The sequence below is a fragment of the Bactrocera neohumeralis genome, chromosome 2, assembly GCF_024586455.1.
Source record: "Bactrocera neohumeralis isolate Rockhampton chromosome 2, APGP_CSIRO_Bneo_wtdbg2-racon-allhic-juicebox.fasta_v2, whole genome shotgun sequence".
NCBI classification, from domain to species: Eukaryota; Metazoa; Arthropoda; class Insecta; order Diptera; family Tephritidae; genus Bactrocera; species Bactrocera neohumeralis.
The window spans coordinates 20,236,533-20,252,538 of NC_065919.1; the positions used below are offsets into that span (position 1 = coordinate 20,236,533).

Genomic DNA, 16,006 nt, shown 5'->3' on the forward strand with positions numbered 1-16,006 from the left:
AATTTTAATTTATTTTAGATTTATTTTATATGCATTTTTATTTTTTTTTAATTTCTATTTATTTTTTTTTATTTTTTTTTTTTTTTTTTTTTTTTTTTTAATTTTTATTTATTTTTTTTTTAATTTTTATTTATTTTTTTTTTTAATTTTTATTTATTTATTTTTTTTTTTTTTTTTATTTATTTTTTTTTTTTTTTTTTTTAATTTTATTTTTATTTATTTTTTTTTTTTTATTTATTTATTTTTTTTTTTTATTTTTATTTATTTTTTTTTTTTTTGATTTTAATTTTATTTTTTAATTTTTACTTCTTTAATTGTAATTTAGTTTGTTATTAATTCCTTTAACATCCTTGAAGCTCTGGCTCAGCGCATCGCAGACTTCGGTAGGTCTTCAACACTCGAAGCTGCAACGACTTGCATGCATCTGCGTATCGGGTGCCATGCGCACATGCCCGGCGGCAGCACTTGAAGTCATGCTTGAACTTCACTAATAATCGGTCAGGTAGCCAAACACACATTGCATAAAATTACAGCAGAAGGGTTTGGCAGAGGTACGGTAATCTCATCCCAGCGTATGAAGGAATCAAGCTGTGAAATACCATTGGCTCTTCTCCAAAAGGACAGCATTACCAAAGGAGCAATCAAGGTTACCTACCCTTAGTAATGCTGAATGGAATTCGTCTTATCTTACTTCAGTTCGATTGCGTGTTCTATAAGCGATTCTAATACCGAGTTTGACATCTGTCAAAAAGTCATAAGTGAACACAATCAAAAGAGCTTTTTAGAAAACCTTTAAGACCACTTCTATTGTGTGAACAAACTTTGGTTGTGCGTGTTATAGCAATGAAGCAATTACCGTTAGTCGAAGATATCCATATTCCTAACCTAAATCGGATGTTAAACGGGCCAAGAGCCACCAAATGGCACAAAATACTTTCTCCTCTTCAAACATACTTATATAGTAGTGTTTGCCCTATGTTCAAACTCCTGAATCGTTTATTAAATGCCATCGAAGACTCCAAATGTCTTGCTGATTATCAGGCTTGGATAGCCACTACCACAAAAAACGTAAGAACAGAATAAGGAGCATCATAATTTTATTACTCACCTTGCACTAAATTCTAAAACAATGCATATTCACATGTTTGTATGTATTAAATGAACAGTACACGCGGAGTAAGTCGCTTTTTTATTTTAAGTTTTATTTATTTGTCTTTATATTTTTTGTTTTACTTTTTGTTTAAAGTAATACTTGGGAAATCATGAACATTTTAAACGTTTGCCATACTACTTGGAACTTACAATTTGATGCTAATCAAAACAATATATCCATTATATTTTAATTATATACTAAAATAATATGGAAAAAACATTTGACTACTACATTATGCTTTAATTATTGTTATAATTGCATAATTTCATGATTTAATGTATTATTTATAAGTATTGCTTACAGTTACTGCTGCTGCGCCCGCTGTCTGTGCGGGTGAGTGTGTAAATGCATATGTGGACTGTGTGGAAATGTGTGCCTAATGCTTTCCTAGGAATATTTGTTTACTCACAATGATAGCGCTTTAAATTTCTTTTATTATTTAGCAGTGTATGTAGGTGGAAATTGCATAGTTAAGCAGCAGTAATGGCACAATCTCTTATGTCGAGTTAATTATTGTTCGTACAACATGGATAACGGAACATACTTGTAGGTGGTCGTGAAATTAATGACGTTTACAATACCGCTTAACAGTTTTAATATATTTTTATTTTCATTTTTTTAATTTAATTTTATTTATTTTTCATTATTTTTTAAATATTTTTTATTAAGTTTATTTTTATTTTACTTATTTTTTTTCTTAATTTTTAATTTATTTACTTTTTTTTTAATTTTTAATTTATTTATTTTTACTAACAACCTTTCACCTTTCTTGCACAAATTATGTACATATATAACTAATAAATGAATTACTGATTTTATTACTTATCTTATTTGAATTGCGAGTCTCTCTTTTATAAAATTCACCATGTTGTGTATCATACAAAATTTCGCCTTTTACACAGATTATGTATATAACTCACTATTTGGTTGCAAATTTTAATTGTTCTAATATAGTCAGTAAATGTTCAAGAAAATGTCTCTTTACATTTGTACATCTGTACATTAAAGTTTTCGTCTTCAATAATATTACTATTTTTTGTTTTATTTTTATTCTTTTTGCACTTTTCTTTTCTAATTAACTTTAGATTTTGTATTATTGGAATTGGCTTGCGTCAGTGCTTGCGCTTTGGTCATTTTGCAAACGGTGTCGTATAACGCTGGAAAGAATTGTATGACAAAGTACACTGAGGCGAGGTATGCGCATATGAGTATGGTAAGGAAGAGATCGAAAATGGCAGGTTTCACATGATATACATTTAGGCGCGCCTCTTGACCATCGTAGAACATAAAGTCCGGATCACGTGTGTCGGGTTTATCATACATGATCTTCACATTCTTTAGGTACTTTTCGAAAGCGTTCTTCAGGTCGTTATTATGTAGCGCAGATTTGACTTGCAGATAGGCTTTAATGAGCTTCTTATTGATACTCTGCAAGTAAAAACATGTCATAAATAGCTTATATAATTAACTATTAAATTATTGCACTCACCATTGGCCCAGCAAAGATTTCATATGGCTCTTGTAAACCATACACGTAATGTGCTAGCGTTTCAGCTAAAATTTTAGCATGCTGTTGCGTTTGCGCAATAATTTGCTCTTCTTCGTCTTTGAATATAGTGGCGCGTGCTGGCTCTTTCGGTGATTTCAATGCAGATATCGTGAAAGCTGGCAAACGGCGCATGCTGAAACGTTCATGCTCCCAGGCGAGTTGCTGATCAGCCAAATTGATTTTCTTGTGTACACCATCGACTGTAACATTGCCATATTGTGCCGCTACGTTTTTAAGTAACTTGAAGAAATCATTCATTGCGGTGCCCTCTTTGGGTGGTTTCGAGACGTGCATGTAAAGGTTGCCAGTTTCAGCGTTCAACGATTGGGTAATCGTGTCCAAACAGAGCACAAAATCAACGTTCTGAAGTAGAAAGTAAGTTGGTATTAAAAATCAATGAGAAATATAAAGATAAATGTTTCACATATAAAGCATTATTCCTAGCGAATAAATATTACATATTTATTATATATTCTAAAATTAAAGTATATGGAGATTTCAAGCAATATACTAATTTGTTTGTTAATTTAGCAATATTTTTAAAGCCTTTAACTTGTAGACGCTCTCAAACCTCGTCTATTATATTAGTTGGATTCTTGGCCGCAATTAAAGAACCGGTAATAGACACGATGTCTTCCTTTGTTCCATAGCGCAGCGTTTTACATATTTATTTTCAATGAACATAATATTTTCTTCTTAAATAAGAAATACAACAACTGTACCTGCAGTTGCACATTCTCATCGAGCCATTTTTTGACTCCTTGAAAATTCAACAGTGTTCCGGATTCTGTGAGTAAGAATAATAAGCGATATTTGGGCACTGCGTTAGGTGTGCTGTGCAATTTGCTAAATACATCCGCGAGTGTTAGTAATACAGCGGCATCGGCGTTTAAAGGATATTCCTACACAGGGAAAAAACCAATAGTTTCATTAATAATATTTCCAAGAATACAATTGGTTTCCTTACATTGTACAATCCGAATGTGTTGAGATGTGAGGTTATGACTATTAATGGCAATTTGTTGTTGGACTCGCCGCCACTTTCCATTTGCTTCAAAATTTTCGTAGTGGCCGCCAATTCACCTTGTATAATTGGTATTCTACTATTTTTGCTAGCTAAATGACTGGCACCAGAGACAATAACCTGATAGCCATTGGCCGATATCGATGACAGCAGCTCTGTAGCTGCTGATGTGCGTTGAGCTTTGCCCTCAATATTTTTGCTGGTGGTTCTTGTGATATCCGTTATGATGCGCTCAAGCTCGGAATTATACGGTGAGAAATATATGGGAATTGAATTTGGTTGTGCCAGCATAGCTTGTTCAAGCAAATTGAGGTGCTAAAGGTACATAGAAATAAGGTTCCATTAGTTTAAAAAACTATTCATAATAAATGCGGGCTTCCGCGTTACCTCTTTTCCTCAAATGTCATATCACTGACATGCTGCGGTAGCAGTATAACCAAACCTCCAGCTTTTTGCCGAATTTCACGGAACTGGTCGATAGTTAAATCTTGTAATCTAGCAATAAAGATATTAATTTAGCAATACACATTTTTCGTAAAAATAATATTTACTTTGCAACTACACAGTGCCTGCCAGTACTCCAAGTATAGAGAGATTTCGCCTCTAGCGATAATGCAGATGCACGACATCCTGAAATAATAAATGAAATCGTGTATAATATCTTGGATATATGTTATATAATTATAGAAGAAATGTATTTTACAAATGCTAATTAATTTTTCTGTATATTTACATATTATTATCAATATACATTCTAACCTCAAAAGTAGCGCATTTTTGTTTGGTATAGCACACAATTAATAAATGAATACACTGCAAATGCACATGCAGTAACCGACTATAAAGATAAGTTAACACACAAAAATTAAAACCTTGATAGCGCTAACATAACCTAATTGCAACAACCAAAACAGGAGTTAATGACCAACTTGCACATAGTGACACATCACTTTAATATCAATGACAATGTCGGGCACGACCACTCACCATAAGCCACACCATTCACATCGAACTGTGACATCCGTTGCACGGAGAATTCACTGGATGCCAATACAGGATTGGCTGAGCAAATGAGTAAAACTGGTAATGCAATCAGTAGATAGGGCAGTCCACCGCGGAAAATATCCGCAAAATTCTCAGCATCCTCAAACATTGTGACACTTTTATGTGAGTATTGCGCGGAGCTGGTTATAGACACTGTATTATCCTACGATACAACTTCTATGTCAAAGACAGGTGTTAATTAAATTATAATAATTAAATTTAATTTGTTCTAATTAGGCAAACTTGCGCCCGGCTGATTTTTCTCATAACTAATTTTCATTTGGTAGGGTTGATTTTTAAAGTATCACTAAAAATGCAGGTGGCCCTTCTAATTTAATGTTAGATCACTATCTTCTACATGACACGCTATAAGTAAATTCGCATGATATTACTGATATTTCTTAAACTTTAAAACGTTATATTTCAAATAAACTCGAAATATATTTAGATAAAAAAACCAGTACAAAAAATCAGAAAAGGCTTTTCATTGTCATGTCAGTTATTTTTGACATAATCAACCCTGTTTTCTTGGTTTTTGTTGACCTGTCAACTTGTGTTTAATGATGATGCCACTTGCAATACAATTCAAACAATTATCGATACATATATATTATTATTAGTTAGTTAGAATAAACAAATTTATAACTGTAAATTTTTAAATATATAATTTATTCAAGGTTGGCTTGATAGAATTTTATTAAAAAGTGTGTAAGTTCCTTACTGATATGGAGTAAGTCTATTAAAATATCTTTATTTAGTAATTTATTAATTTGTGTGATTGTAAAATTTAATTTTGCCAGCGTGATATTAATTACAACAGGTATAATTTTCAAAACGAATTCAAAAACTTAATTAATTAATTATATTTTTCAGCACTTGTGCCACCCTGTGTGTAAACATCAGCTTTTCCCGGCTACCGTTAGCTGTCATCAAATTGCAGTAGTTTCCGCTTCGCCATTCCAAAAGTTTTTATTTTATTATGTTGCAGTGGAATATTGTGAATTTTGTTAATAAAAATCGGTTAATTAGTGAAATGTATACATAAAACCATTAAGTGAATTATGCATTCAAGTAGCGTAGTGTTATTTGTGGGCTTGGCTTGTCTACTAGCGCAAACCAAGAGAAATGATATGTATGCAGGTGTGTGTTGTCGTTCGCAAAATATATTGTGTTAAAGCGATTAATTATTTAAAATTATAATTCATAATGTAATTTTATTGTACATTTCTCAGATCTACGCCAAAAACAGCAAATTTTGTCTACTGAGAGAAGAAAGTCAAGTGAGTTTTTTCATGAATATTATATAAAAAATAATATGAAAAATATATAAAATTTTTAACGATTGCTAAATCAGTCCTATAGGGGAATAGTTAATTAAGTTACAATTCCGAACCTTAATTAACAGACGATTTAAGCATACAAAGTATGAATATGACAGTTACAAAAACTCCGTCTAATAACGCTATTTTACACTGGTACCACTGGAAGTCAAAGGACTTTTTTGAATGATTTCAAGGACGTCAAAGAATTTAATACTATTCGTTTTTTGACTGAGGTCTTTCATTTTATTTATTTTTGATTTTATGAGGTACAAGCTACGCAACTGTGATCCGTTGAGTTCAATTTTTGATGACTCGTTCAAGAATTCCGACTGGTAACTGACAAATGACACGCGTGCTGTTTTGCTTTAAGGCAATCCAAGCGGCAGTGTCCGCATAGACTTAAGATCTTATATATCCCTACAGGAAAAAGTCATACGATCTTGGCGGCCAATCGACCGGCCAAAAATGTGAAAATATCTGCTCACCGAAGCTTTCTCTCAATAAATCCATTGATTGAACTGTTCTTTTCTGGATAAAATATCATCACTTGAATCTCTTCAGCTTGCTCTTCGTCTCAAATGCGGTAATTTTGCTTATTTACATACGCACTGAGACAGAAATGGGCATCATCGCTGAACAAAATTTGGACGTTGGATCTTCTTAGAACGTTTCAAGAGCCCATAGAGCGAAGCAATGTTGCTTGGGAAGGACAAGCGGCTTCAGTTATGGTACAAACTGTATTTTGTGCGCTTTCAATTTAAGATCTCGGCGTAAAATGCACCAAGTTGTTCCATACGTCAGTCCGAGTTGCTGCGAACGGCGCCGAATCTACTCTCTGCGGTATTCGTGTAATCCCTTAGGCAGTCCTACCAGCACCATAAACCTGCCCACTCCCGATATAACGGTATTATTAAAAACTACTAAAAATGCGTTAAATCAATAAATAAATACGGCAGAGAAATAAAATGTTACACCCCGATTAATAGGGGCCGGAGTAAACACTCGACGATGGGCATGGTACCGCTTAATTTTTGGAGAAATCACATATCGTGGGACCCGTCCGACCGGTTTCAAGCAAATTTGGTACGTGATATTCTTTCTACATATTATTCTAATATAACGGTATAAAACTTTTGCGATAATGCCATTGAAGTGTGCCATATTATGACCAAAAATTGTCCAAAACCAACAAAAAGTGTTCAAGCCCCTCTTCTTCGAGATGCCAAGTGCTGTCAGGCTCTTCTCTACCTGATCTCTCCAGCGGAGTGAAGGTCTATGCTTCCCTCGGCGGATACTGCGTCGAATACTTTCAGAGCTGGAATGTGTTCATCAATACGGACGACAAGACAACTCGTACAGCTCATCTTTCCATCGTCAACGTTATTCGCTGACATTGTTATTGCTGTTAATACTGGTTCCAAGAAAGACGAAATTATCTACGATTTCGTAGTTATGACTGTCAACAGTGACGTGGGAGCTTAGTTGCGAGTGCGACGACTGTTTGTTTGATGAAAGGGAATATTTCACCACCACACGCACTTGCCTCGCTTTCTTATCCATTGTGGAGAAAGCAGAAGTAACGGCGCGGTTGTTGGGGCCAATGATATCAATATCATCGCCAGCAGTTATACACTTTTGTAGAAGATTGTACCTTCTCTATTCAGCTCTGCAGCTCGAATTATTTTCTCCATTAGCAGATTGAAAAAGTCTCACGATAGGGAGTCGCCCTGTCTGGAACCTCGTTTGGTATTGAACGACTCGGAGAGGTCCTCCCCGATCCTGGCGGAGCTTTTGGTATTGCTCAACGTCAGTTTACACAGCCGTAGTAGCTTTGCTGAGATACAAAATTCACACAAACTGGCATTGAGACAGAGGGACTTCATGGGACTTTTCCAAGATTTGGGGCATGGTGAATATATGGTCAGTTGTTGAATTGCCAAGCTTAGAGCCACACTGATAAGGTCCAATCAGTTTATTGACGGTGGGCTATAATCTTTCACACAATACGCTCGATAGATTCTTATACACAGACACAGATTGTGGGGTCTCCCTTTTTGTGGATTGGGCAGAGCACACTTAACTTCCTATTGTCGGGCATGCTTTTGTCCGACCATATTCTACAAAGAAGCTGATGGATGCTACTTATCAGTTATTCGCCGTCATGTTTGATTAGCTCGGCCGGCAATCCATCGGCTGAACTTCTTCATGGTCGGGCAATGGAACGTCTGCTCCATCGTCATCGATTGGGGAATCGGGTTCGCCTTCTTCTGGCGCTATACTTTCACTGCCATTCAGCAGGCTGGAGAAGTGTTCCCTTCATAATTTTAGTATGCTCTGGGCATCGGTTACTAGATCACCGCTGGGGGTTCTACAAGTGTATGCTCCGGTCTTGAAACCTTCTGATAGTCGCCGCATTTTTTCGTAGATTTTTCGAGTGTTACCACTGTCGGTCAGCTTGTCAAGCTACTAAACAGTAATGATTATTTTGATGTGTCATTTGGCACAAACGGTACTAACAGACATACATAGAAACAAAATTTTGAAAAATGGGTTTTCGCGCGAAATTTAAATTAAAAAGTCTTACTATTTTTGCCCACAATAGTATGTAATAAACAAGAGAAAACTTTCACTCTGGCTGCACTGAAGCTATAATACCATTCACAGGGGCATTTCTTATAGCAACTATACGCATTACTAAATCTCAAAACGCAGCCGGCCAATGGTTTATATTCAACGAAAAAAAAAAGTTTTTAGACCTCGCTTTAAAAGCCAGTACCCTTTAACTAACAAATCATATTTACTTCAGAGGTTGACAGGATTCCAATGAAAATCCTGAATAATATAAATCTCACTACAAACGTGCTAAAGCGTATAATGGTTATCTTCTATAAAGAACGACAAAAATTTTCCTTTTTGCGTAGCAAGCTTAAGGAAATTAAATATATACATACATACATAGTAGGTAAACAAGCAAACAAATCCATACGTAAAATAAATCATAAAATAAATGCGTGAAAATCGAATTTCCCTTATTGCCCATGGAATTGCGTTATCGCATTTACAAATTTGGGGTATTTACAACTGAATAACAGTTACAAAGCAGGTGTAAGAAGGAAGGGAGACGTAGCGAAAGAGAACGGTGGAAGGAAGGCATGGCTGACAGAGGAGAAATCAGCAGGGAGTAATCTTGCGGGTATGAAAGAGTATAACCAGCCATAAAAATGAATTATTTTCGAAAAGCAAGTGTATGCTTTACTAATCGTTTGGCGGCAGTTTCGGTAAGATGGCAGTATGGAAAGTAAGATAGTAAAAGTATTTAAAGGCTAATTAAAAGATAGCAAATATTCCAGAAGATCGAAGCCAGGATTTTTAGTGTATGTGAATTTACTAAGCTTGTTACTTCTCAAAGTAAAAAGCCCTCTTGAAGCCACTGTCGTAGGTTAAAACACCGAATCAATTATATTTACTATCTTAGGCATAACTGACTAATTTTTAAGGTGCAATGGCTTGCACTATCTCAACATTGTTTGTAGCTAAACTTGTCCTTTACTTCAAAATAGGTTACAGTTTCGGCGATCGTATCTTCTTTCGCCGAAAAGTTCTTCTCAGCGAGCATTCTTTTGAGATCTGAGAACAAAAAATAGTCACTGGTGAACAGGTCTGGAGAACACGGTGGATGCAGAAGTAATTCGAAGACCAATGAATGGATTTTTGCCAACGTTTTCACTGATACAGCACTTTCTTTTTCTTCAAATTCGGTCGGTTTTCGGCAATTTCGTTCTTCAAATGGTCTTCATTGGTTCTTCATTTCTCAAGATAAACAATAAAAAGTATTCCATGCGTATTCCAAAATACAGACATCAGCACCTTGCGAACCGATTGTTTTTTCCCACTTTGGCGCACTGTCCGGAAACTCGACACCAAAGCAACTGTACATTTTTTTCCTTTCAGAAGCAATTTTTTGTCAAGACGCGAAGTTCCCTTTTATCCATTTTTTCACAATAATTAAAGTTGCTTCACCTAAAGTGATATAATTCACAAATGAACGATCCGACAGCTGTCAAGTTTATACACGCGCCTTTTGAAGGTTCGGGCTAGTAAAAGTCATATGCGTGATATATGTATATGAGTCAGGCCGGAGACTTTTCAATTGACCTGTTATTAACGGGTTTTTCAATAGAGACGCTACAAAATTAGACCGATAGGCGATAGGGACAGCAAACCACGCCATATTTTTTCTCGCTCTTTTGACATTTCTCTTAAGTAAAGTTTGTCATTTCATCATGGAAAGATATACAATTCAACAATGAGTCGAATATATTAAAATTTACTACGGAATTTCGGAGTAAGTGGCCTCAACTTTAAGAGCGCCACGTCATATTTATGGTCGTTATAATCGTCCTGTAAGATCAACAATTGAGCGTCCAGTGGAAAAATTTGCATCCGTAGGCACAGTACAAAGTGTTCCCATGCCAGTGAGACATAAAAGTACCTGTAGTGTAGAGAATATTACTGCCATTAGCGCATCAATTGAGGAAGATCCAAATCAGTCTCTCACACGTCTCTGTGACATCGTTGTGGCGAATTTCGCGAAAAGATCTTGGCCTACAATCCTTATAAGATCAAATTGACATACATACGAACTGAAGCCGCTTGACCACCAGAATCGTCGTATATTCATGTATAGGGTTGAGGAACAACTTGAATATGATCCGGATTTTCATCGAAAAATCATCTTCAGCGATGAGGCTCAATGGCTTCGCCAATAAGCGAAATTTGCGTTATTGGTCAGGCAGCAATCCATACGTACTCCATGAGTCACCATTGCATCCCGAAAAAATTACGGTTTGGTGCGGTTTATGGGTCGGCGTCGTCCTTAGACCGTACTTCTTCCGTGATGATCAAGACCGGCACGTTGATGTGAATGGGAATCGATAACCAATTGATGTGTTATTATAAGCTCAGGGAAGGAGTCTTCCTTTTTTACATAAGTATAGAAACGTGAAGTTTTCCAAGGCCTTAAAGCATCCTGATCAAAGGAATATAATTTTCGACTACGGTTTCAACCAGCGTTCTACTATTCTATTTCTCATTCTAAGAGTGTTCGATGGTCCGGCAAGCAGATTCCATAAAATTCCTTAAAAAAGATATTTACTAAAAAATGAGTTTATTCTGACTTGCATATGATATAACCCGTAAATAAGCATACAGCGAATAACGGCATATCAAAATCACACCTTAAAGCCGACAGTTATTACGCCAAATCACCCAGATTCACAATAATTCAAAGATCGTCGCTTCGCACCATATTATTTCTGCTGTGTTGTGTGTGGTGGTCCAATACACCAATATAAATACCATACATACTCTTAAATACATGCTCTCGCACACACATATGTACTCATTTATCCGTCCATAAATATGAATATATGCCCACATGCTTCTCGGCCATTTGTTGCTGTTGTATTTGCATATTATTTCAGCATAAATTATCATCATATTCACAGCGTGCATTCAGATGGAACGTGCTTGTACCGAAGGTCGGTCGCATAAATTTTCGAAAACCCTACCACGCACCAAAATGTACACTCCTCCCACACACACACACACACACACACACACACACACTGCTTATCACTAGGTGTGAAAGACCTATCAGAGTCCCTTGTAGTTTCGATTTACCGAACAAGTTGTAGCGGCGTTATACTTTTGTTGTTGTAATATGGAGCACTTCCTGCAGATAAATATGATTTCGATTTACATATGGACATTAGTCTACATACCGACATACAAGTAGTATGCTTATGCTTTTTAGGCTCCATGTCATCTATAATTTGCTGCGCATTGTATATAAATTGAAATTGGTAAATATTTTAGTATGTGTAACGGTACATACATTTTGCCGGCATAATTTATGACAATCTGCATGAATGACTGTCGATAGCAAAGCAAACCCGCCGCTTTACTAATATGCTACTGTTTTTTTTTAGGTTATGTGCCCCAGTTTTCCACCGAAATTGACATGGATGCTGACAGCTTCTTCGGGATATTGTTTGTCTTATTAGGATAATATGTTATAGTAAACATTTAATGTGTCTAGCTAAATTGGCTGAATACGAAATCGAGTATGATTTAATATTGGCTTAGGTTTTTTTTTTTTTTAAACGAAAAGATGGTTTTAGCCCAATTTTGGTGCTTTTTAAGCTTTGCATGGTTTTCATGTTAGACCCACGATACTTTACTGAGTGACTATGGAAATATATGTATGTATATGTGTGCAGCAAAATATGATAAAATGCATTACCATTTGCTGTATCAAAGATTTGGACCGAACTAAAGGCTAGCTGGGCGGAAAGAATCGGCTTGGCTGTCAATCCAAATAAAATTGAACTGGTTTTATTTAGCAGAAGGTATCAAATCCAATATGTTCCCCTTCATGGCTTCACCCTGTCGAAAAAGTGAAGTACTTGAGTCTCACTTTTGATAAAAAGCTATCATGGAAGCCCAATATTGAGTGGCAGATGAGGAACGTTTTGGTTGCCTGATATTGTTGTAAAAGAGCTGTAGTTAAACCAATACTGTTTCATAGGTGTATAGGGCGCTTTGTAAAGATACGCTCGTTACACAGCTGGAACATGTTCAACGAGCAGCTCTCATTGGCATCAGCGGTGCACTAGCGCAACACCAACCATGGCATTTAATGCTTAAGTCTACTTTTAGCACCCATCGACATTGCCGGCAAATTCATTGCTGCGAAGATTGCTATCGGACTCCGGGAAGCCAAATACATTTCGAATTTCGATTGCGTTTCTGATAATTTGGACCACTGCGCCGAGGAGTCCACTTTTAAAAGCATCTTCTCCGCGCACATACCTCCGAGGAATACTCGTATGTACATAACCTACATAACAGTTCCCCTGCCATCGTGCACTCGGGCGCTGGATCTATAGGCCTACTTTCTACGAACCCGTCGAATTCACTGGAATAGATATCAGCCATCTTATTGAATTTCCGCCTGGCTCTAGGCTAAGCGTCTCTAACAGTCCAGGTGGGATTATTTGTAATCTAATGAATATCAGCCAGTTTACCTAACTAACCTTAAGGATCATGTAAGTGATTGTTAGAATCGTTTGATTGAAACATCATTACAATCAAGTCCAAAAACTCGACTCAGTATCCAAACTGAAGTGCAGTCAACAGACCCATTCCCCACATAAATTGTTAAGACTTAATAAAGCTTCGGGGCGTAATATGTCCTTAAGAATACAAATGCTGGACTCTAGTCTTGATTTCTTTCCGGCAAATTTGGACGTAGTGTGGGACGAATAAGCTTAGAGGTTCCATCAGAACATTTTCTTAGTGAAATTACAATTTTTCAATCAGTGTTATTTGTCTCGATGTACATTCTTTTCCGAAGAGTAAACTTCTAAAAACTCAGTTCAACAAACAGTCATACGTTTTATGGTTCTGTTGCTCAAAAACATTCGATTAGGTCGTAATCTTCACCGTTTAGTGTGCCGTCTAAACCTTTGGACCGATTTTGATTCAATCCACAGTAAGGTGAAGTTGATTTAGTAGTTTGGAAATACCATTTCTTTCGATCCGTATACAAATAGGCCAAGTATTGTCCAACTGAAGTTATAACATTTTCCAATCTCAATATAATATTTTCCAAGTCAATATTTGAAGACCTGTTCTGATTTGAACCGTATTCCACTGGGGAAGTTCTACATCGACCACAACAAATGGTAGTCAGAAGGTCTAAGCAATAAGGCAGGTTGAGCAAAAATTCTGCGGGTTTTTCTCTTTTAGTTTTAACCGGTCTGCTTCGTGTCTACAGGTAGTTGTAAAATCCGAGCGATTTTCGGCAATCGCTTGCTTCAATTTGAAGAGTTGTTGTTGAACGCGTTCCCTGGTAATGGTTTCCACCGGATTTAGAAGCTCATAAACAGCACGCCCTTTTGATCTCACCAAATACAGAAGTATTTTGTGTCATAGATATTCGTTCAATGCCGTGGATTTGGCTGGTCTGCAAGGGTTCACAAATGACTTTTTCCGTTTGGGGTTGTGGGAATGAATCCATTTTTTATCACCAGTCACAAATTGATGAATAAACGACAGCAATTCTGAAATGCTGCCTTTTTAACATACATATTATATATGGCATCAAATTCGGCTTATCGTTGGCCGAATGATCATCTGTTTCCGGGTCGTAAACATAGATCCAAGATTTATCGTTAGTTATAATGCATTTCATGAGATCCCGATAGTCGGAAAGCATTGTTTCACAGACGTTAACGCGACGATGTTTTTCAAAAAAATGAGAAATTTCAAAGCAATCGTGCTCTAACTTTTCTTAGACCCAAATGATATTTCAAAATGATTTTCACTGACCCTTCCGATGCCAGTAAGATCGCTGACTATTGATCGTCGATTCTCAAGCACCGATTCCTTGATTTTAACGTTGTAATGATCATCAGTTGATGTTGATGGCCGTTCTGGATGTGGTTCATCGTCAACGCATTCTCGTATAATTTTTACCAATCAAAAACACTTGCTCGCGACAAACAATCAATCATCACAGAAGGCCCTTTTCAACATTCTGAACGTTTCAGCACCAGAAATTTGATTCCGCACATAGAATTCAATGGAACTGCTTTGTTGAATAATTTGTATGGAACTGTGTAAATAAGGAATGAAAAAGTCTTCTTTGTGCTATCGCGACTTTCAGATGTGCGCTTTCTTAAACCCGACAATTTAGAAACAATCTCTTATAATCACTGTTGAAAAAAGACAGCGGCGTGCTACTTCAAATGTCTAGTCAAACATCCGACAAGCTCCAGTATTACAAAATAGCTACACATTATGCTGACCTTTCCTCTCACTTAACTTTATTGCTCCTTCTTATTAGTAATTCTTTTAAATTCTTAATCAAAATGCTTTAATCCCTTGTCATTAATTATCAAAAGCATCAAGACCACTTAAGTATTTTCTAATCGTTAACCATTTATTTATCTCAATCTTCAGCGATTTTCTTCAATGCTAATTGCTCAATGACTTAAGCCGAGCATTCCTAGTTCTGCTTGTGTGTTTATATATGTATGTACATTTTAACGGTACTTATATTATTATAATTGCTTTGCTACGGTTCTGTAATCGCTCATTTTGTTGAATGTTTTTGCCAGTGACCATATTTGAGAGACTCCAAGTGCTCCATGCTTTTATTGTGTTCGCTTCCGGCGCTTGTTGAGCTATCCTTGACCTTGTTGCCTTTCGTATTTCCACGAGTATGGTGTGTACTGTTAGGAATATCAAATTACGCGGATAAAAGTTTATCGCTCGCAATTTACTGCTTTTACACCTGCGACTGAATGTGGGCCGAATATATGTATATAGTACCTCAGCTGTGAGGAGTGTGGGATGGTGGTGAGGTCACCAAAACGAATTTTCTACGCAACGTTTAGTTATTTACGTGTTTTGCTCGGTAGTGTTAGACAATCGGCGGCAATTTAATAGTATTATCAGATTTCGGTAATTTGGTGTGATTTCTTGGTTTTTTGGGGCTCTATTAAATTTGCTTTCCTAATTGCCTGTTAAACTTTTATATAATTTTTTACTTACTTACGAGGGTTGTGGCTGTCTGTGTTACGAATGAAGGCTTAAAAAGAAAAACTTCGTAAGGAACACTTTTCATTGGGCCTGTCAAAATCTATGGTAGTCCAATCCAAGCATGTAACCAGGTCTAGATACTATAACAGATTTCCAAAACTCACTTTCTGTACGACAAACTTTCAGGAAACCAACATTTGTGTGAGTGGTTGAAACCTTTAGAAAACCGGCATCATGGTTTTTAAAAGACTTGGTTTATTTTCCCCCTCTAGATGCCACCTTACGTTACCGCCGCTCATATACGT

The 16,006-nt window shown here is 36.4% G+C and overlaps 2 protein-coding genes across 3 annotated transcripts in view; one reads left to right on the forward strand and one right to left on the reverse strand.

The window, feature by feature from the left end:
* Positions 1-1,181: 1,181 nt before the first annotated feature.
* Positions 1,182-5,153, reverse strand: LOC126751736 (nicalin-1). 2 transcript variants are annotated; one of them, XM_050462243.1, is made up of 7 exons: positions 4,714-5,153; positions 4,278-4,356; positions 4,112-4,221; positions 3,670-4,040; positions 3,425-3,604; positions 2,643-3,065; positions 1,182-2,581 (listed from the first exon to the last, which is right to left on the reverse strand). In XM_050462243.1, exons 1-7 carry the CDS (start codon positions 4,877-4,879, stop codon positions 2,225-2,227), a joined length of 1,686 nt encoding a protein of 561 aa, XP_050318200.1. In that variant the 5' UTR covers positions 4,880-5,153; the 3' UTR covers positions 1,182-2,224. The 2 variants fall into 2 exon arrangements, with proteins under 2 accessions (XP_050318200.1, XP_050318199.1); XM_050462242.1 differs by lacking the exons at positions 4,112-4,221; positions 4,278-4,356; positions 4,714-5,153 and adding an exon at positions 3,274-3,339 and having other exon boundaries at positions 3,670-4,065.
* Positions 5,154-5,794: 641 nt separating this feature from the next.
* LOC126751753 (5-hydroxytryptamine receptor 2A) overlaps positions 5,795-16,006 on the forward strand; it is a 333,176-nt gene continuing 322,964 nt past the window's right edge. The window contains exons 1-2 of the mRNA XM_050462264.1: positions 5,795-5,910; positions 6,003-6,050. The gene's annotated coding sequence lies outside the window, so the exon portion shown is untranslated. The remainder of the gene's footprint in view (positions 5,911-6,002; positions 6,051-16,006) is intronic.